The sequence below is a fragment of the Balaenoptera physalus genome, assembly GCF_965194825.1.
Source record: "Balaenoptera physalus genome assembly, chromosome: 8".
In the NCBI taxonomy this organism is placed as follows: Eukaryota; Metazoa; Chordata; class Mammalia; order Artiodactyla; family Balaenopteridae; genus Balaenoptera; species Balaenoptera physalus.
Window position 1 is genome coordinate 47,838,050 of NC_138887.1, and position 20,815 is coordinate 47,858,864.

General features: G+C 44.6%; 1 protein-coding gene across 2 annotated transcripts in view; it reads left to right on the plus strand.

The window, feature by feature from the left end:
- The first annotated feature begins 1,357 nt into the window (after positions 1–1,357).
- Positions 1,358–20,815, plus strand: part of IGF2BP3 (insulin like growth factor 2 mRNA binding protein 3) — a 146,477-nt gene continuing 127,019 nt past the window's right edge. For both annotated transcript variants that reach the window (XM_082472721.1, XM_082472723.1), the window contains exons 1-2: positions 1,358–2,701; positions 4,071–4,131. In XM_082472721.1, coding sequence (XP_082328847.1) covers positions 2,527–2,701; positions 4,071–4,131 — 236 coding nt within the window. In that variant the 5' untranslated portion in view covers positions 1,358–2,526. The remainder of the gene's footprint in view (positions 2,702–4,070; positions 4,132–20,815) is intronic.

A 20,815-nucleotide genomic window follows, 5' to 3' on the forward strand; every position in this document is an offset into this window, starting at 1 on the left:
ATACATACATTTTTTCCCTTTTTTTAGAACGAAGGTTCTCTTTTCAAAAACATGAAAAGGAAAAATAAGTAAGCTCTTTTTAAAAGCTAAACCTAACCAGAAACTTAAAATTTCACCACCAAAACGTTCTTTTAAGATATAGCTCATAACGCAGTTCTAAACATGATTACACAAGAACATGTTTGCCCCCTCCGTGTCGTAAAGTAAAAACATTTCACTAAATTAAATGTGAATGAAAATATTGTGAAAGTGAGTTTACGTTTAAAAAGTTGGATTTGCTTGCCAGGAAAAGAAAAACCTGTTAGAAAGAAACAGTTGCATTTAAAATGGATGATCTGACACCTTCCGGTTTCTTAACACAAAATTATGTTCCTTTTAAAAGAAAAAATGTAAATGCTCTTTAAACCATGCAATAATTCCCACATATTTAAAAAATAATCCGCCCTTCATCTTTCAATTGGAAGTCATACACCTTTAAATGCCATATACGGATTGGACCAAAAGAAATGAACTATATCAACTGTCATAATTACTGAAGATGATTCAGTGTAAACAGTATTTTCTCTGCTACTCTATACATTCTACTAAATAATAAGAGTATTAAGTCATTAAAGATTCTTGCTTATAGTTCCATCCTATATATAATTGCAATCACTTTTAAAAAATAAGCATTCTTTTCCATGGAATACCTGTTAAAAATAAACCTCAAGTATCCTGGTGCAAATGAAGCCTTTGAGTGGAGTACACAATCATGAAACACTTGAAGATTTCCAAAAGAACCCCAGCACTCATTTCCGTATTCCTCGTCTCCAGTCCTCATTTTGTCGGCCCAGTAAGGCTCCACCGGGCCCAGACCCTCCCCCCAACACCCACCATTGTACTCGTTACACACAGGGGAAATTATGAATGGTTCTCATGGCCAAATGCGGGCAGAAAAGAAGCAGAAAGAGACTCGAGCAATTTTTCGAGTGCAAATACCACCCAGGGGTAACGCAGAGCGGGCTTCCTGTTTTAAGAGTCCCAAGTTCTCCAACTAAAATTCTTTAAATAAAAGTACCAGCCTACCCCACTCCTCCTCCTCCTCTGGAAACTACAGGAAGAAATGGTTTCCGTTTAAATACCGACTTTTCCCACTCTGAATTCTCGGCTCTGGCCTCCGAGGCCCGGGACGCCCCCATCCCCACGCCAGAAACCTCGGCCCCTGCGCTCCCCTCCCCCACCGGTGGCCAAGCCCGCCCCCGGCCTCATTGATCCCGGAGCCTTTTCTGAATCGCGCAACCAATGGCAAACGCGAAGCCCAAAGCCACCGCGAGCGCAGGCGGAGGCGGAGGAGGTGTCGCCCAGACACCCGCCCAGGACGCCGCGGGCTCCCATCCCCCATCCCCCTGGCTCGGGGCCGCCCCACTTCCCCGGTGCCCGCGACTGTAAAGGGTGCACAGGGTGGGGCGCGTCTGCCCGCCTCTCCCGCCCGCACCCACCCACCCAGCCACCCCCTCACTGCGTTTCCGTCCCTGCCAGCCCTGGGAAGGTGCTCGCGGCTTTGCCGAGGTTACACTTGTGTCATGAAAGCCACAAGGCGAGTTCGGAATGGGGACTCTTTGGCTTTGTTAATTACCTCTTTTTAAAAATCGAACATTTAAAACTCCGGTAAATAGAGCTGAGGAATTGCCTAGTTAGCACCCCGACTCCTATCTCATTAAAAAAAAAAAAAATCAATATTTCTCCCCTCCCCCTCCCCTCCCCCTCCGGATCCGCCCCGACCAGATAACCCTTTCTAAACTCCGTGGTGACAATCTGCTCCCCCGGCCGCGCTCCCCTCCGTGCCTCGGCTGCGGCTCCTTTAGCATTTTCCGCCCCTCTTCCTCCTCGCCTTCTCACGGTCCCTCGCCCAATCTCGTTTCCCCTCCCCCTCTTCCTCCTCCTGCTAGCTCTTTTTTTCCTGCGAAGCCCACTCTAATTGAGGCGCTGGGATTCCTCACGTGAGACGTTGATTTGTAGTTTGAACACGTGGCTCATTCAAAAAGCCGGACACTCGGAGCGGATTTTTTCCGCCTCCTGCGCCTTCCTCCCTCCACCCCTTCTCCCCTCCCCCCTGCCAGTCACCCTTCTGGGTTTTTTATGGGGAGGCGGCGCCTGCCCTCACGTAGTGTGATATTTTCACAGTCCGCTGGCCGATGCCAGAGGGGTTGGGGAGTAAGAGACAAAAAGTAGTTTCCCCCCCTCCCTCCTCTCCTCCTTTTTCTCGCTAATCCCGCCTCCTCCTCTGAGTTAGGAAGACTCGTTGATGCGTTTGGGTTGTAGCAAGGCTTTTTCTTTTCTTCTTTTTTTTTAATACCTAGAAAAGGAAAAACAGAAACCCTCGGATCTGATTTTTCGCTCCTCGTTCTTGTCCTTGGTTCTTAGTGTGTCTGTGTATTTTAACGGCGAGAAGAGGAGGGGAACAAAACCCGCCGGATCCATCCATCGCTGTGGGTGGTTTTAATTTTTCGTTTTTCTCTTAATTTTTTTAAACAACCGCTCTTCACAATGAACAAACTGTATATCGGAAACCTCAGCGAGAACGCCGTCCCCTCGGACCTGGAAAGTATCTTCAAGGACGCCAAGATCCCGGTGTCGGGACCCTTCCTGGTGAAGACTGGCTACGCGTTTGTGGACTGTCCGGACGAGAGCTGGGCCCTCAAGGCCATCGAAGCGCTTTCAGGTGGGCCCCGGCCGGGCTCCGCCGGGACGCCTGCCCAGCCCCGCGCCGCTTGCCCGGGCCTGCCGGGGTCGGGCCGCGGCTGACACGGGGTTGTCCACACAGGGCCCCGGCCTGGGCGGGCGGGGGAGAGGGGACGAGGCCCGGGCGCCTGCACGCGTGGGTCGGGGCCCTTCTCCCAGCCCGGGCGCCTACCCGGCCCCCGCGGCTCCCCTCCCCCGCCGGGCTTTGAGGGCTGAGAGCGAACGCGCTGTCAAGAAAGCCCCGGCGCGGGCTCGGAGGGGGAGGCGGGGGGGACTGTGTGGCGCCTGGGAGCGGGGCTGGAGGAGGGGGGTGCTCGCCCCGCGCCCCGCCCGGGCCCAGGCGCGTGCTCCAGGCTCCGGCACGCCGGGCCTTGCTTGGGGGCCGAGAGCGAACGCCTGTTTCTCGCTCCTTCCTTCCTCTCCCTGCCGGTTATTTGTGGTGTTGGATTCGCTGCCTCCCCTCCCGCCCCAGACCCCGGTCGCGGGAGAACTCCAAGTGGCCTTGACCCGGCTGCCGAGCGAGGCCGCGGGTGGTGCCTAGCACGGGCGGCCCCGCGCTTCCCCTCAACCTTGCGGGAGGCGGGCGAGGGCGACCCGGGTTATTTGCTCGACCTTCCCGCGTACAACGAGCTAGAGGGGCAGGTGGGCGCGGGCGACCAGGGGTCGCCTCGGAGCGAGTCCCGCTGTGGCGCCGGGCTGCCAGGCTTCGGGCCGCGGCCTCCGGGACTGGTGGGGAGCGCTCGGCGAGGGCGGGGGGCCGTGCGTGGCGGGGAGACGCGCGGGGGGGAGACGCCCGGGGCAAGGCTGTGTTCAGGTCCCACTCCGAGCCACATGCCTTTCGGGGTGGCGGGTGGCGCGCCGTCCTTCGCGCGCTGTGCAGTCCGTGCTGAGCTGCGCCTCTGGACGTTCGCTCTTGCCGCGCCTGCCCTGCGGTCCTCGAGCCTTTCCCGCCGCTCACTGCCAGTTCCCGGCGGGCCTGGGCTTGAACCCGGGAGAAGGGCCTGGGCGCCCCCTCCTGAAGAAAGCCCACGTAGCCCCTTCCCCCGAACTTGTCTTCTGGAGTCTCTGGGGAAGCGGACGTGGGGGGGGCGGGTAGAGTGTTCCCCAAGTAGTGGGTCAGCCAATTGATCCCCCTTCCCACCCATCTGTAAGTTACACACACGCAGCCTCCGGGGGCTCAGCTTCCCACCCGCGCGGGGCCGGTTTCTCTCTCGGCTTTGAGCCACGTCCGGGTGCCTTTCGGGGTCTCAGGAGGCCACTCGTGTCGCTGCTTAGGCTGTGCGGGTCCTTCGGGCCCAGAGAGCCGCTAAACCGGGCCAACTGCCCCTCCACCTCTTGTGTGTCCGCAGGTAAAGTGGAACTGCACGGGAAACTCATAGAAGTTGAGCACTCGGTCCCCAAAAGGCAAAGGTGAGCTTACTTATTATGTTCTCATTGATTCTGTTCTCAACCATTGGGAGGAGAGACTCAACACAGCTGAAAACAACTTTTCCTCTTACTGTTATTGGGTTGCTGTATGACTTGGCGTTTCCCGTCTTTTGCCTTTTAAGTTTCTGGCAGGTTTGTGGGTGTGAGTGTGAGTGTGTGTTGGTACTGCTGTGAAGGAATAGACGACTTGTCTGTGGCCCCTGCCACTGGATTATTGTTACTGGTATAAAGTCGCTTAAGGAAGCTCTCACAGCTACATGTTCTCCGGCAGAGTAGGTCAAGTTGCTGCAACAGGAAATCAAAGTCTCAAAGGGCAGTTTCTGGGCATCTGTGGGAATTAGGAAGCAATGGGTGACCGCTCCAGCCCGCCGCCCCCCACCTGAAAGTGCAGGATAGGCGAAAGCAGCTGCAGACACGCGCGGGTGTGGCGTGCCTTTCCTTCTCTGTCCCGAGTTGGCGGCGACGAGTCTGAGAGGCCTGGGAGGCCGTCCGCACATCTGAGAGGAGAGGAATTTGCCTTTACCCTGGTAGCTCGCCCGCCGGGATTGGAACACGTGAGTGAACGCCTGGGCTTCTCCTGCCCAGAAGCGCCTTTCAGTCACTGCAGAGTAAGACAGCTTTCTGCAAACCCGCCTTTGTCTCCAGGCCTTCCCCCTACTCCCCCCACCCCCGCCCCCATTTAAAAAATATTGCTTACAGATAACCACCAAGAGATGGAGAAGACTGAAGATTTTTGCTACTTAAACAAGGGGGATTGCACTTTTCGGAAAGCATGTGTAGTGTGTCAGTTTACAGAATGTTTGGAGATTGTGTTTTAATCTCTGAAGTATTTTGGAGAAATGGCTCCCTTCTCCAGAGCAGGCCAGATCCCGGCTCTGTAGCACTGACTTGAAAGGCTCTGCTTCCTCCCGGTGGTGCTGGTGTTGGCTTATGCGTTGCTGGGCTTTGCAAGGTGGGGTTAGGGTTTCTTCCTTTCCCCCTCCCATCCCCCACTCCCAACCTGGGCCAAGTAGTAAGCTGGAAGTTAATTTAAACTAGGGCAGCCAGAGCGTCTGGTTAGATATTGGTGAGGGTGTGTATGCTGGAGGGTGGAAAGGGTTTGCTGTGCATTTCCCTGGTGCTTGGCTGGGAGAGATGCCTACCTAATAGGTCATCCTATGCCTATTTTTATTTTTTAAATTTATTTTTAAATTATTTTACTTTATTTTAAAGGGTGGGTTTTTTTTAGTTTCTTTTTAAAATCAATTAATTAATTAATTAATTTTTGGCTGTGTTGGGTCTTCGCTGCTTCACGCAGGCTTTCTCTGGTTGCGGCGAGCGGGCTTCTCATTGCCGTGGCTTCTCTTGTTGCGGAGCACAGGCTCTAGGCGCCTGGGCTTCGGTAGTTGTGGCTCGCGGGCTCTAGAGAGCAGGCTCAGTAGCTGTGGCGCACGGGCTTAGTTGCTCCGCGGCATGTGGGATCTTCCCGGACTAGAGATCGAACCTGTGTCTCCTGCATTGGCAGGCCGATTCGTAATCACTGTGCCACCAGGGAAGTCCCTATGCCTATTTTTAGATTGAGCTCCCTTCCAGGTAAAGCACTTTCACAAATTGTGTTTTTGTTAGCGAGCCTGTTTGGATTTTTGTGGATTTCTCTTCTCCATGTGCTTAATTTTCATCAGGATAGTTGGAAAGGGATTTGGCGTGGCCAGATTTAGTTCTAGTTGGGAATTTTGGTAGGGGTCAAGTTATTTTATATAGCAGAATGGAATTCTCTTTTAAAAGCTAAAACAATAGAATGTGTACTGAAGACTATCTAAATTGATCTCAGTTTAATAAACGATTGAAAAATTGGGGGAGAAGTCATAGCTCCTTAAAAAAAGGTTAAAGGCATAGTCTGAATTGTTTACCTACTGGAAAAAAATGTAAGCACATTCTTCAAATTCTAATTGGTTTCATGTTTAGCCACTGTATCTTAATTTTCTTCAGATGTTGAATAAGAAATAGGCAGATGGTTGTGTTGAAGGACAGGCATTTTAACATTTGAGAGTTTCTAAATTTAAACATTAAATGTCTTGACCTGTGTGTAAATGCAATAACTTTGCCTTACTCTCCTGATTTTCCTTCTCCAGGCTGGTGTGAATTTGTCCCCCATGTGTAGGGAATTAAAAACATTGTCTGGTTAATAGACTGCCTGTTTTATTCTTAAAGGCTTTTGCCCAACCTAAAAACATACTTAGTTTACTTGTTACTTTATGACAAACAGGAGTTGCTGCTTAGGAAATCACATAAAGTAAAATGTTACCAGTGGCAGAAAGTATTTATCAATGGAAACTTCTTCAGTTTATTAACAATGTAGATTAAATTTTGTAGCTGATTTTCATTAGCATTAAAATGCTGAGAATTTTGAATGATATTGTCTTACTAGCAAATAAGAGTGAGTACATTGGAGACAACTTTTTTTTTTTTTTTTTAACTGATTTAGAAAGCAATCAAGTAAGTCCTTTGCTTGTACAGAAATGGCTAAAAACAACAATAGAGCTTGCTTTCTCTGCCCAGGGATTTTTAAAAAAAATTTTTAATTTTAATTTTTATTTCATTTATTTATTTTTGGCTGTGTTGGGTCTTCGTTGCTGCACGCGGGCTTCTCTTCGTTGTGGTGCGCGGGCTTCTCATTGCGTTGGCTTCTCTTGTTGCGGAGCATGGACTCTAGGCACGCGGGCTCAGTAGTTGTGGCTCGAGGGCTCTAGAGCGCAGGCTCAGTAGTTGTGGCGCACGGGCTTAGTTGCTCCGCGGCATGTGGGATCTTCTCGGACCAGGGATCGAACCTTTGTCCCCTGCATTGGCAGGCAGATTCTTATCCACTGCGCTACTGGGGAAGCCCTACCCGGGGAGATTTGCTGGAAATCTGTGTTACAATTTTGTTCTAACTGAACCTTGGAACTGTGTTGTAGTTTTCCTTATCTGGACTGTTCCACTGTCTGAATAGGCTTTGGGAGAGGGCAGAGAAGGCACCTTGGTGATCCACATGCCCAGCACCTATAGGAGGGTCAAGAGGTGGTACTGGTGACAGTGAATTGAATGCCGCGGACCAGTCCTTGCCAGTGAGCCTGCTGGACTTCTGGGTGGAGTTCTTTGTGCTTAGCAGTCATTGCATTCCATCCCATCATCATGTGGGCACCTGAGGCAGGCATACCCACTTATGCAGCAGTGACCTTTATACCTGCTGTGCAAGGCATGTTGGGAGCCCGGTGCTGAAGAATGCTTACGGCAGCACTCTGAGATGGATCAATGGGCTTGCAGCAGCTAAACAGGGGAGCAGGCCCAGGGGGTGATTTGATGCGTGGTAGGATGGCCCACCTCTGACGGGGAGCAGAGCTGGGTGGGACCATTTCAGGAAGGGGCATTGTTGAGTTTGGTTCAGACCAAGCTTAGCTCATGATTACCGAAGTCACAAGAGAATGTGGAAGGAATGTTGCTTTTCTGCATTCAGATACCCCCCAGTTGGGGAAGATTATAGCAGTGCTTCACAGAGTTTGAGGTCCCCTGCATCCAGAATGAAGAGAAGATTGCACTGAGTACCAGTGATAGTGTTGTACTTTTTGTTACAGATATAAAAGATACAGCACATGAAGACTTGGCTTCACTCTGGAGGTATAAGCTTTAAAAAGAATTTCCCTCCCTCCTTGGGGGTGAGGGTGGGTGTGAAAATTGTTTTTACTTGGAAGACGGTAGCTGACTTTGGTTGGAAGAGTCACTGGTATCTTGGGGAACCTTGTGTGTGCCCCTATATGATTTTGTAAATAGCACCGATTTCCTTTTTGTTATGTTGTGGGCTCTTGGGCATGGGAGAGGTAACAGGAAAGTTGCTGACACTGGGGAACTGAGCGGATGGTGGTTTAATTCGTTTTCCACTACTTTTTTAAATTATGAAAATTTGTGTATTTTCCAGCTTTTTCTAGCTTAAACTTTCTCATGATTTAGCTCTTGGCCTTGATTAGAAGTGTACGTAGCCAAAACATATTTGAATGAAAGAGAAAAAATAGTGGGATATCATAGTTAATATTTTTCCAGGAAGGATCCGTTAAAACAGACTGTGGTGCCTAAGCTCAAATGTCTTTGTTTCTTGCTTCCTTAAAGTTAAAAAAAAAAAAAAAAAGGAAATAAAATGAACAGCTTATTTCCGTATTAGAATCTTATGTTTAGCATATAAATGGGGTAGAGCATGTATAAAAATTACTGTGGTTTTAAATATATCTTACTTTAAATGGCCATTTAAAAGCTAGTGCTGTCTTTTAAAAGCTGTTAAGTATAGAATAGGATGGTGCCATGACTAGCCATGTGCCCATTAGCCAGGGCATAAGACCCTGGTGTCTCAGGACAGAAGCTGCTTTTAATGCTAAATATTTTAACAGGTATGCCCCTGGTTTATCAGTGGTGGTACAGGTGAATCTTGTGAATTAGGGGAATTTCTCAAACATGCATAGCCCTGAGATTCTGAATGTTAGGAAACTTTCACGGCTGGTAAAGAATCATAGGCAAGGTTATCTTTGCAGTGCTCGGTTTAAGATCAGTAATGCATGACTGCTTAAGTGGTTGTAGCCAATGAGATTTTTCTTGATTTCACGTTGTTTTCTCAGTACGGTTTGAGAAAGTTTAAAAGATTTCTTACTTTTCTTTCTCACTTTATTAGAATTAAAAAAAAATGTTGATAAGTAGCTTCTGTGTGGCTGTCCATGATAACAAGGAAGACGTTATGAAAACGTGACATGTGCCTGGAGCCAGTGGGAACTGAGAATCTTGGCTTCTGTTTCTGGTTTCCTTTTGATTTGTGTGATGACTTACATTCTCTGTTCACGCCAAATGCCATTATAATAAACTAACAGGAGGCATATTTTGTTCTGAGTTTTGCATTCTGCTTGAAATAAATGAGTTACCAGCTAAGGTTTAAAAATATATTTTGGAATTGCAGAGAGCTGGGCTTTTCCCTGTAAGGAACTTGACTTGTATTTCTTTTCTGTAGTATGGTAGTTCAGTTGCTTTTGCACGTGTACCTCTTTTGGGCAGTCAGCAAGAGGGACATGATTTTTGCCATACTTTGAAATGCTTTTTTGAGCCACACGACTGTAGTTCATGTGTTGTTATAGGTCTGGGATTTTGTATTAAAGTGAAGCTGTTGAGCCACCTTGATATATATTTTGAAGCAACTCCATTTTAATAGTCTTTAGCAGCATTCAGACAGCAACTTTTCTAGCAGTAACTAATTTTGAAAAGTGTGAATTATCCATTCAGGAGCGCTGGTGGTTGGTTTCGTCTGGGAGGAAGGAGAGAGTCTGTGCTATTCTTAGTTGAGTTTCCTTTATCAACTGTTGACTCTGATTCAAGCTTCTAGAGTCATAAGACAGGAGGTGGCAGTGTGGGAGCAGTGACCAAGGGATAGGATTGGCATTTTTATTTTTAAAAATTTTTATTGAGTTATAATTTACATACCATACAATTCACTTGCTTTACTTGTGCAATTCAATGATTTTTGGTATATTTACAGAGTTGTGTAACTATCACCACAGGCATAGAATTTTTTGTTGTTGTTTGTTTGGTTTTGGTTTTTGTTTTTGTTTTGGCCACGTGGCATGTGGGATCTTAGTTCCCCGACCAGGGATTGAACCCGTGCCCCCTGCATTGGAAGTGTGAAGTCTTAACCGTTGGACTGCCAGGGAAGTCCCTGGATTGGCATGTTTACTTAGGATCTCTGCCCCATAAATCTGATGTTTACAAATGGGCTTTGACTACAGAGTTTTGCTTGAAAGCTGGTTGCAAACAGTTTTCCGTGTTCTATTAAGATTTATCGTGGTCTGAAATTGCTGTTTGGTAAGTATTTGGTAAATAAACACAGCTATAAGTATCAATATAGTATAGGAATTTTGTTGCCCTGAAGGGGAGTCCATAGTACATAAATTATGTGTTTGAGAGAATTATGCTGAGGCCATTTAACTTGATTAGGAAAAGGTTTGAAATTATGGAATTATTGTTTCCTCAAACCAAACTATGAAATGAAAAAAAAAAAAATGCTGTTAAATCTAGTGGAACTCTAAGCTGAAAGAGGCCTGAGTCCTTAGAATATTGGCCATTATCACTTAGTTATTTAGGATGTTGATTCCATTGTGATCATGGTGTTTCAGTTCTCTGTCGCAGCACCCTGAAAACTGGTGCCTCGAAACAACAGCAACTTACTTTTTCCTATGGTCATATGGGTCTGTTAGGTGGTTAGTTCTGTTCCACGTGGTATCATTTTGGGTCATTTACTAAGCTGGGCTCAAAGGTCCAAGAAGACTTCACTCACGTGTCTGGCCTCTTGGTGCTTATCCAGGTCATCTTTCTCTACTCTGTGTCTCATCACTCAGTAGTGGCCCCTGGCTGGCTACCCCAAGTGAAATCAGAAGCTGCTGGGCCTCTTAAAGGCTAGGTGCAGAATTGGCACATTGTTGCCTTTAATCCCATTCTATTGATAAAGGCAGGCCACGAGGCCAGGACAGGTTCAAGGGGGGTGTGGAAATAGCTTCTGTCTCTTGATGGTGGAGTGGCATGCATGTACACAGAGGAGGAATTGATGGTGGCCATCTTTGTAGATTTCCACAAACTGGAGGAGGGGAGCATTTAGGCTTGAAAATGCTTAGAACATAAAATACGTGAAAATAGCATTTAGCACTAGAAATGGGGAGCCAGTCCCCTTGTAATATGCTGGTAAGAGGATGGTGTTAACTTTTGAGGTAATGAGTAGTGGTCAGTCTCTGTTTATTTCTACGGAACAGCTAATAGGGTTTGCTGATGGATTGGATGAGAGGTGTGAGAAGAGGAAAGGATGACAAGATTTTTTGACCAGAACAACTGGTTGGAAGGTGGTGCCATTGACCAAAATGGAGCGTATTGTGAGACAAACAGGTTCTTGGGTGGAAGTCAGGAGCTTTACTTTTGGCATATTTTGTTTCTAATGCTTATTAGAAATTTAAATGAGGAAGTCAAGTAGGTAGTTGGATATATTGGTCTGGAGCCCAGGAGAAGGTAGGAAGCGGAGGTGAGCATTCGAGGCTTCATTAGCTTGTGGTATTGACATCATGGAATTGGACAAGATCATCAAGGAACTGAGCCTGGAGCTCTAGGAGGAAGGAGGGACCAGCAGAGGAGAGTGAAGGAGGCCAGTGATTAGCGGAAGTCGAGCACAGCGAACTGTTTCTGAGAGAGAAGTGAAGAAAGCCTGTGGAGAAGGAAAGTAATCAACTGTGTAGCGTATCACTGAGAGTTTGTGCTTTAGATGGATGAAAAAGTGAGTGGGAGTGGTGTTAAGTCTCAGCCTTCTGGCTGTGCTGTAAATAAATGGAGAGCGATTTACAAATCTTGGAGCAACCTGGAATACAGCCTTTCTTCCAGGATTCATTTATTAGGCTTTTAGTTCATTTTTTTTTTTTTTTTAATGTTCCAGAAACATCTATAAGTATGTTCTATTTTTAAGTTGCTAGAGATGGAAGCAGCTCCTAAGGTTAGTAGATCCTCCTCTTGTTCAGTGGGCAAGACTTGTTGGTAACAGTTGACCTACACTCTGGCGTCTGTTTTGACACTTCTGGTGACTGTGAGCTCACTTTCCCATGGACAACCCGTTCTGCTTTTTATTAGTACATATTTGGTTCCAAAACAGTGCAAAGTCCAGTGCTTCTATGTGCTTGTCTAAATACTTGATTAAAGACAAGCAAAGGCTGACACTAATGGCCACAATATTTTTGAATATTATGGGCGAGCTTTAAAATACTTTAATCACTTTGTTATTTTAGTATACTTGAGTAAAGCATTCTGTCCATTTTATTCATAACATTTAAGTTATAAGAAATATAAGAAACCCTTGAAGTGCCCTAAATTCTCTCATTTTTGCATATTAAAAAAATCTGGTCCTTGGTAAAGTAGCCTCCTTCTCAAATTATGAATACTGTCTTTGGCCACAGGAGTCACCAAAACAAGGTGATAAGTTAGAGCACTTGATTTTGAGGCAGGTGACTTGGTCTGAATAACTCTTTTAAGACTTTCTTTGTCTATGCAAGTCCTTTGATTAATAAAATGCTACTTTCAGAATGTGTTAAACACCTACTATTTTAAGAGAGAAAACTAATAAAAATGAGATAGCACAATAGGGTTTTTTAAAAATGGTATTAGTTGCTTTACCAAAGGATTTTCCGTAAAGCCCTGGGAGAAGAAGTGACTTGCCCATGGCGCTGCAGGTGATTAGTGGAACCCATTTCCAGGTCCTGTGACTCTGCCCTGTCTTCATTTCTCCCATTTAAAGTTGTCAAATCCTCAAAAAGTAGCTTACACAGCAGCCTGATCTTGTTTGCAGTGGCAAGTCGGAGCAGAGATGTCCTGTTTCTTGCTTTCTCTGAAGAAAAAAGAAATCTTGTTTGGCTTCTTTGAAGGGTTGATTTATTGTCTTCCTGCAGGGAAAAGACAGGTACAAGTAGTCTGGAATCCGGGGCTTACTGCAGAATAAAAATATCCGGACATCCTGTTTTAAGACAGAAAATGAGACTACTTTTTCCTTGAAGGTTTTTTTGTTTTTTCGTTTTGCTTTTTTAAGCAGCTTCATCTTAGTATAAATGAATTGCAGGGAAGTTGGAGGGGGCCTAAGGAGATATGAGACTAGAACAGAGGGCATGAGGAGGTAGATGCCATGGCTTTATCCCAGGCAGGTGATTGTGATTCACAGCATGTGTTTTAGATGGCAAAAGAGGTAGAGGTGTCCTGTGTGGAGTCCATGGTGCCTGGTCGTCCCGCCTCGTTACCAAGTTTAGTAGGATCCTGCCTCGCGGAAAGAAGTCTCTTAAGCTTGGGATATTAAGGACTGGGAGAGAGCAGGAGGGGGAAATCGTACTGAAACATCTTGATGAGGAGCCCTGATGCTTGCCTCATGTGCTCTTGTTGAACTGAAGGGTGTAGCCAGAAGAATGTTACATCTGGGTTTGAATCCCAACTCTACTTTCTGAATTCATGATGATAAATGTTTAAGGATGAGGAAATCAAATTTGGGAGGTTAGAATGGAAAGGCTGCCTCATAGGATCCTGGGGATGTGTACAAAGCATCAATACAGCATCACCCAGTAGTCACTCCCATGGCAGCTGTTATATTTTTTCCTCTTGAGATTCAAATGTGAAGGCTGGATGTATATTATATTTGGTGGTGATAACAGAAATATGAAAAATTTTTGTTCTGTTTGGGATGTGGGCTCATAAAAGTAGAAATCTTTGGGTGGTGTCTTTTTGTTTTTATCTTCATTGAGTATGTATTACTTTAAAAAAAAATTAAGGTATAACCTAGGTACAATAGAGTATATGAATATTAAATAAAACATCTTGATGAATTCTTAACAAATGTATGCATGTAAATTAATTCAAAACACATGAATTGTGAAAATATTTGTTCTTTAATCCTCCCTATCCCCATGTATTTCCCATGTCTTATAGCTGGTAACTTGGTATATTATTTTTCAGAAATTTTTCTGTGCATGTATCCACACTTTTTAATTTAATAATCAAATCATACTGTCTATTTTTTGTGCTTTTACTAAATAATGTATCCTGAAGAATCTTCAGTGTAGGTACAAATAGTTCACTCTCCTTAAACCAAGTTGCATTGCAACAATATAAATAGTTGCAACAATTTAAATGTTCTTTTCATAGTGATTTCAGTGGAGCATAAGTATATGTATGTCATAGGACTCTTGGTTGGATATATATATATATTTTTTAATAAATGTATTTATGTATTTATTTATTTTTGGCTGAGTTGGGTCTTTGTTGCTATGTGCGGGCTTTCTCTAGTTGTGGCGAGCGGGGGCTGCTCTTTGTTGCTGTGCGCAGGCTTCTCATTGCAGTGGCTTCTCTTGTTGCAGAGCACGGGCTCTAGGCGCGTGGGCTTCGGTAGTTGTGGCGCGGGCTTCAGTAGTTGCGTGGACTTCAGTAGTTGTGGCACGTGGGCTCTAGAGCGCAGGCTCAGTTGCGGCGCACGGGCTTATTTGCTCCGTGGCACGTGGGATCTTCCCGGACCAGGACTTGAACCCATGTCACCTGCATTGGCAGGTGTATTCTTAACCACTGCACCACCAGGGAAGCTTGGTTGGATATTTCTATAAGGTGAATTCTTAGACTGAAAATTGCTATGTCAACAGACATGCACATTTAAATTTGGAAGTGCTCTGCCCAAAACATAAGTTTACTTATTGACATGGTTAGTCATAGTTTGACAACCAAGGAGCTGTTTTCAGTGAATTGTGCAGTGAGACAGTTTGATTAAAAACTGTCTTTTCTTTCTTTCTTTTTAAAAAAAAAAATTAATTAATTTATTTATTTATTTTTGGCTGTGTTGGGTCTCCATTGCTGCGCGTGGGCTTTCGCTAGTTGTGGTGATTGGGGGATACTCTTCGTTGTGGTGCACGGGCTTCTCATTGCAGTGGCTTCTCTCTTTGTGGAGCACGGGCTGTAGGCTCATGGGCTTCAGTAGTTGTGGCTCACGGGCTCTAGAGCGCAGGCTCAGTAGTTGTGGCGCACGGGCTTAGTTGCTCCACGGCATGTGGAATCTTCCCGGACCAGGGCTTGAACCCGTGTTGCCTGCATTGGCAGGTGGATTCTTAACCACTGCGCCACCATAGAAGCCCGTAAAACGGTCTTTTCAAGCATGGAGGACTGTATCATTCTAGGAACAGCCTTATTCTTTCTACCATGGATGTTCTGCTGACTCTGACAAGTTTAGGTCCCGATTCATTTGTGTCCCTTGCATGTAAAAATTAAGTCAAAAGCTATAAAGATTAAATTCTGAAAACTTAAAGTTCGAATACCTGAGGTTTATGTTCTCTTATACTTACCACCTTGAATTTTGGATCTTTTTTTTTTTTTTTTTAATTAATTAATTAATTAATTTATGGCTGTGTTGGGTCTTCGTTTCTATGCGAGGGCTTTCTCTAGTTGTGGCAAGTGGGAGCCGCTCTTCATCGTGGTGCGCGGGCCTCTCACTATCGCGGCCTCTCTTATTGTGGAGCACAGGCTCCAGACGCGCAGGCTCAGTAGTTGTGGCTCACGGGCCCAGTTGCTCCGTGGCATGTGGGATCTTCCCAGACCAGGGCTCGAACCCGTGTCCCCTGCATTGGCAGGCAGATGCTCAACCACTGCGCCACCAGGGAAGCCCTTGAATTTTGGATCTTACCTCAGAAACTAACAATACTTACTTGCAGTGGGAGCTTTACTAAATAATATTTTGAGGAGAAATTTGATTAAGAATTAGTTTTCAAAGCAAAATAAGCAAAGACAACAAAAAACAACAACAACAACAAAAAGAATTAGTTTTCAAAACAAAGTCCTACTCAGCTTGCCACTGGAGCTGGGCAGATGATGATAGGTGAGCTTATTTAAGAAAACCTATGATGATGATTGAGTTCTCTCCAGTGATCCCCAAATGTTTACTACTTTTTTAAAGTCAGCTGTTCTTGCAAAAATGGAGAAGCTCTTGGTTTTCTTTGGAGAGATAAGTGTGGTTGGAAATTTTAATTTCTGTATTTTTGGTGTGCAAGTTTACCTATTTCTGCATTTTGTTTTTTGAGTTTCAGAAGTGAATTCATTCCTTATGGCTTATAAAAAATTTTTAGTTTAACAAGCATAGATGGAGCACCTGTGCTTGTAGGCAGTTCCATGCTAGGTTTCAGGGGCTAGAAAGATGAAGAAGATACTTGTTCTGAAGAAAAGTACATGGAGTATCGTGACTTGTACTTTGTTCTGTCTCAATCCCTGAGTGATATTTTTGTCTTCAGCACTAACAGTGGCTCACGGTGCCAGTGATCCCAGAGGTGGATTAATATCTCTGCAGGTAGAGAAGGGGTAAATACATCATGAGGTATATACGGGATGCCCCAGAAACACAGGAGGCGCGTTGGGCTTAGCTGAGTGTTGGTGCAGCCAGCCAGGCATAGGTTCAGAGAGCAAGGCATGTGAAGGCAACTGAGGCTGTGTGCAGTGAGGATGGGAAAGGCAGAAGAGACAGCAGGAGGCAAGGCATGTAAGTGTGAAATACCCTGGTGTGTGCGGGGGAATGGCAAGCTGTTCGGAATTAGAGAGGCCCGAGAGTGAGGCAGGATTGTGGTGGAGCCTGAGCCCATAGGGGCAGCAAGAGCACCCCGTGTTCTGCTGGGCTCAGGAGATCTGATTCTTCATGCGTTTAACTTTAGGGGTTCAGTCAGTTTAGTTAATGTCATTTAGCAGATGGTTATTTGGGATCATCTCATGCAAGACTTGGTGCTTGGGTTAATTTGGGGATCTGCTCACCAGCAGATTATGTTGAGCTGCTTTTACCTCTTAAGTGCTTCCTGGAAACGGCTGTGCCCCAGAACATTACATGGGGCATGGAGCTGTTCCCAGGACACCCTCTGACAGGGTGATTAGGGTAAATCGTGAGAGGACTAGGAACCCTGTAGTAAGGCTGACTGAGCCTATGCCGCTTTTTTAAGGTCAGTTATGACAGTCATAGTTTTAGTCAATGGTAATGATTAAACCACCTGGTATTATTTGATTTTATTAAGACATCTCAAATGATATAATGAACCTTTGGAGAAAAATGAGACCCTTCTATGTACACACACTATTTTTTTTTTTTTTTGGCAAGGCAAGAAAAATTTATTTTTTTATTTTTATTTTTATTTTTTGGCCATGTCGCGTGGCCTATGGGACTTTAACTCCCCAATGAGGGATCGAACTTGGGCCCTCCGCAGTGAGAGCGTGGAGTCCTAACCACTGGACTGCCAGGGAATTCCCAGGAAAATTTAAACATAAAAAAATGTTCTCTGGCCTGTGGCCTCCCCTCTCCCCGCACTGTGCATCGTGTATCTGCATTAGGCATTGACCAAACCTCCCCCATCAGCAGAAATACCTGCTCAACCATAAAGAGCAGCATTCTCCGAGCGTCAACAAGACAACTCCTAGATCTGCCATTTCTTTCTTAGATCAACTAATTTTTCATTGATGTGTACTTAGTCTTCTGTTTTTTTATAAGTCAGTTTAGATGATATCTACCTCCCTCCCTAGACTAGAATGATGAGATCAATGTTCTTATATTACTTTTTACCTTCTTTTCCCATTTCTCTCCCAATTTTTTTACTTTTATAATTTTTTAAAAATTGAAGTATAGTTGATTTACAATGTGTTAATTTCTACTGTGCGGCAAAGTGATTCAGTTATACATATACATTATTTTTTATATTCTTTTCCATTATGGTTTATCACAGGATACTGAATATAGTTCCCTGTGCTATACAGTAGGACCTTATAGTTTATCCATTCTATATATAATAGTGTGCATCTGCTAATCCCAAACTCCCACTCCATCCCTCCCCACCCCCTTGGCAACCACAAGTCTGTTCTCTGTGAGTCTGTTTCTGTTTCGTAGGTAGGTTCATTTGTGTCATATTTTAGATTCCGCTGTGCACACACTATTAACTGAGCAAAATTAGGGGCAGCAGTACACAAACTGTTGGGAGGGTCAGTGGTACCTTGCTTGGAATCACACAGACGTCAGTTAGAATCCTTGCTCATCTCTGTGATCCCAGGCAAACTGATGGTACTCTGGATTTCTCCGCTTATCTGTAAATAGGGGCAATAAAACTTATTGCGTGAGGTTGTTGGGAATTAAATGATAATGTTTGTAAAGGACTTCTTGGAGTCTCTGACACCTAAGTGGTGTTGTCTCATATTAGTAAGCGTGTGTATTTACAAGTGGAGATTGAAAATAAGAGTTGAGTGTATCTATTCCTGCATAATCCCATAGTTTGCTCTCACATGTACAGATACATAGAAATGTTTCACACTTCTTTGTAGAGTACGAGTTATGCATTGTGAATAAGTTAAGAGTTTGTATTAAAAAAAAAAGTTTGTACTTTATGTCTGGATGTGTAGGTCTTAGCATCCCTAAAATGTGTCCAGTTAGGAAATTATCTTAAGAGAGATCATATTATTTAAAAAAAAAAAAGACTAGGAGATAAAGAACTCCTGTTAATCTCAAAAAGGTAGACAACATACTACAAAAATGTACAAAGGATAAGCAGCAGTTCAGAAGGGGTTATCTGAAAGGCCAATCTACTTAGGAAGAGATACCCTATCTCACTAGTCATTAGGGAAATGCCAATTGTAATGGCATTTTTGCCTATCAAGTTGGGAAAAATGAACAAGATTGATAATACCTGGTGTTGGCAAGAGTGTGTAGGAATGGGCCTTCAAACGGCTAGAATGTAAATTGGCAAAGACTTCTTGGCATGCCATTTGGGAATATCTGTTAGAACTTAAAATGTGAATACCCTTCAAGTATCATGGAACACAACCTAGTCTTCATAGTTTTGTGTGGTCTGTAAGCATAGTTTTAATCAACAGTATTGTAAAGGAGTTGAAATCACTAGGCAGGACTTGGTAAAAAGGTCTTTGGGTGGGAGTCCAAAATATATGCAGATAAACTTTTAGGTTTTGTTATATCACTCATTACATTTTAATAGGTATTATCAGGTAATCTGGAACTTTCGCCATTGTCTACTTTCCAAGCAAAGAGGATCCCTAGCCTTAATTTGACTGTCTGGGACATTTTGAATTTACTCATTTTTGAGCTTTAGAGGGTAGATTTTTTAAAAAAATAAATTTATTTATTTATTTTTGGCTGCATGGGGTCTTCCTTGCTGCACGCAGGCTTTCTCTAGTTGCAGCGAGCAGGGGCTACTCTTTGTTGTGGCGCACGGGCTTCTCACTGCGGTGGCTTCTCTTGTGGAGCACGGGCTCTAGGCACACGGGCTTCAGTAGTTGTGGCACGTGGGCTCAGTAGTTGTGGCACACTGGCTCAGTAGTTGTGGCTCGCAGGCTCTAGAGCGCAGGGTCAGTAGTTGTTGTGCATGGGCTTAGTTGCTACACGGCATGTGGGATCTTCCCAGACCAGAGCTCGAATCCGTGTCCCCTGCATTGGCAGGCGGATTCTTAACCGCTGCGCCACCAGGGAAGTCCCAACCCATTACATATTAACAGATTTTTGTAACAAAACAAACTCATCTAAAACCAGAATAAAAATTACGAAAGTGGAATTGCTTTACATAGTTGCAAATTTCTTTAATGTTTGACCTAATTGACAGCTGGACACTCATAACTACTTTAACATTCAATTTGTTGCGATATATTGTTTTGATTGAGGTATATGAAGAAAATCTAGCCTCACACAGATGAACAGTTAGAAAAGGAGAGGAATATTTTAATAGTCTTTTTAGATGATTCTGGGTATTTTTGTTCCTATACCAAAACTCTGCAAGTGGAAGTTTTTAAAGGTTAGTTGAATTGTGGAATCTGAAATCCTATCAGTAAATTTTTTTGTACTTTGTTACATTAAAATCCATTGGTCTCACGAAGTGAACAAATGCTGTTGGAAAAATGGTGCCAAAAGACTTGCTCAATGCAGGGTTGCCACAAAACTTCCATTTTAAAAATTTTTAAATTTTTAAATTTATTTTTAATTTATGTTTGGCTGTGTTGGGTCTTCATTGCTGCGTGCGGGATTTCTCTAGTTGTGGTGAGCGGGGGCTACTCTTCATTGCAGTGCGCGGGCTTCTCATTGTGGTGTCTTCTCTTGTTGTGGAGCACGGGCTCTAGGCGCGTGGGCTTCAGTAGTTGTGGCACGTGGGCTCAGTAGTTGTGGCTCTCGGGCTCTAGAGCGCAGGCTCAGTAGTTATGGCGCACAGGCTTACTTGCTCCTTGGCATGTGGGATCTTCCCGGACCAGGGCTCGAACCCATGTCCCCTGCACTGGCAGGTGGATTCTTAGCCACTGTACCACCAAGGAAGCGCAAATTTTTAAATTAAAAAAATTTTTTTTATTGGAGTAAAATTGCTTTACAATGTTGTGTTAGTTTCTGCTGTACAATGAAGTGAATCAGCTACATGTATACCTATATCCTCTGGCTCTTGGACCTCCCTCCCACTCCCCCCATCCCACCCATCTAGGTTATCACAGAGCACCAAGCTGAGCTCCCTGTGCTATACAGCAGGTTCCCACTAGCTATCTGTTTTACACATGGTAGGGTATTTATCTCAAACCTAATCTCCTAATTCATCCCACCCTCCCCTTCCCCACCTGTGTCCACATGTCTGTTCTGTACGTCTGTGTCTCAATTCCTGCCCTATAAATAGGTTCATCTGTACCATTTTTCTAGATTCCACATATATGCGTTAATATACAATATTTGTTTTTCTCTTTCTGGCTTATTCACTCTGTATAGCAGACTCTAGGTCCATCCACATCTCTACAAATGACCCAGTTTCGTTCCTTATAATGGCTGAGTAATATTCCATTGTATATATATGTACCGCATCATCTTTATCCATTCATCTATCGTTGGACACTTAGGTTGCTTCCATGTCCTGGCTATTGTAAATAGAGCTGCAATGAACATTTTGGTACATGACTCTTTTTGAATTCTGGTTTTCTCAGGGTATATGCCCAGTAGTGGGATTGCTGGGTCATATGTTAGTTCTATTTTTAGTTTTTTAAGGAACCTCCATACTGTTTCCCATAGTGGCTGTATCGATTTACATTCCCACCAACAGTGCAAGAGGGTTCCCTTTTCTCCACACCCTCTCCAGCATTT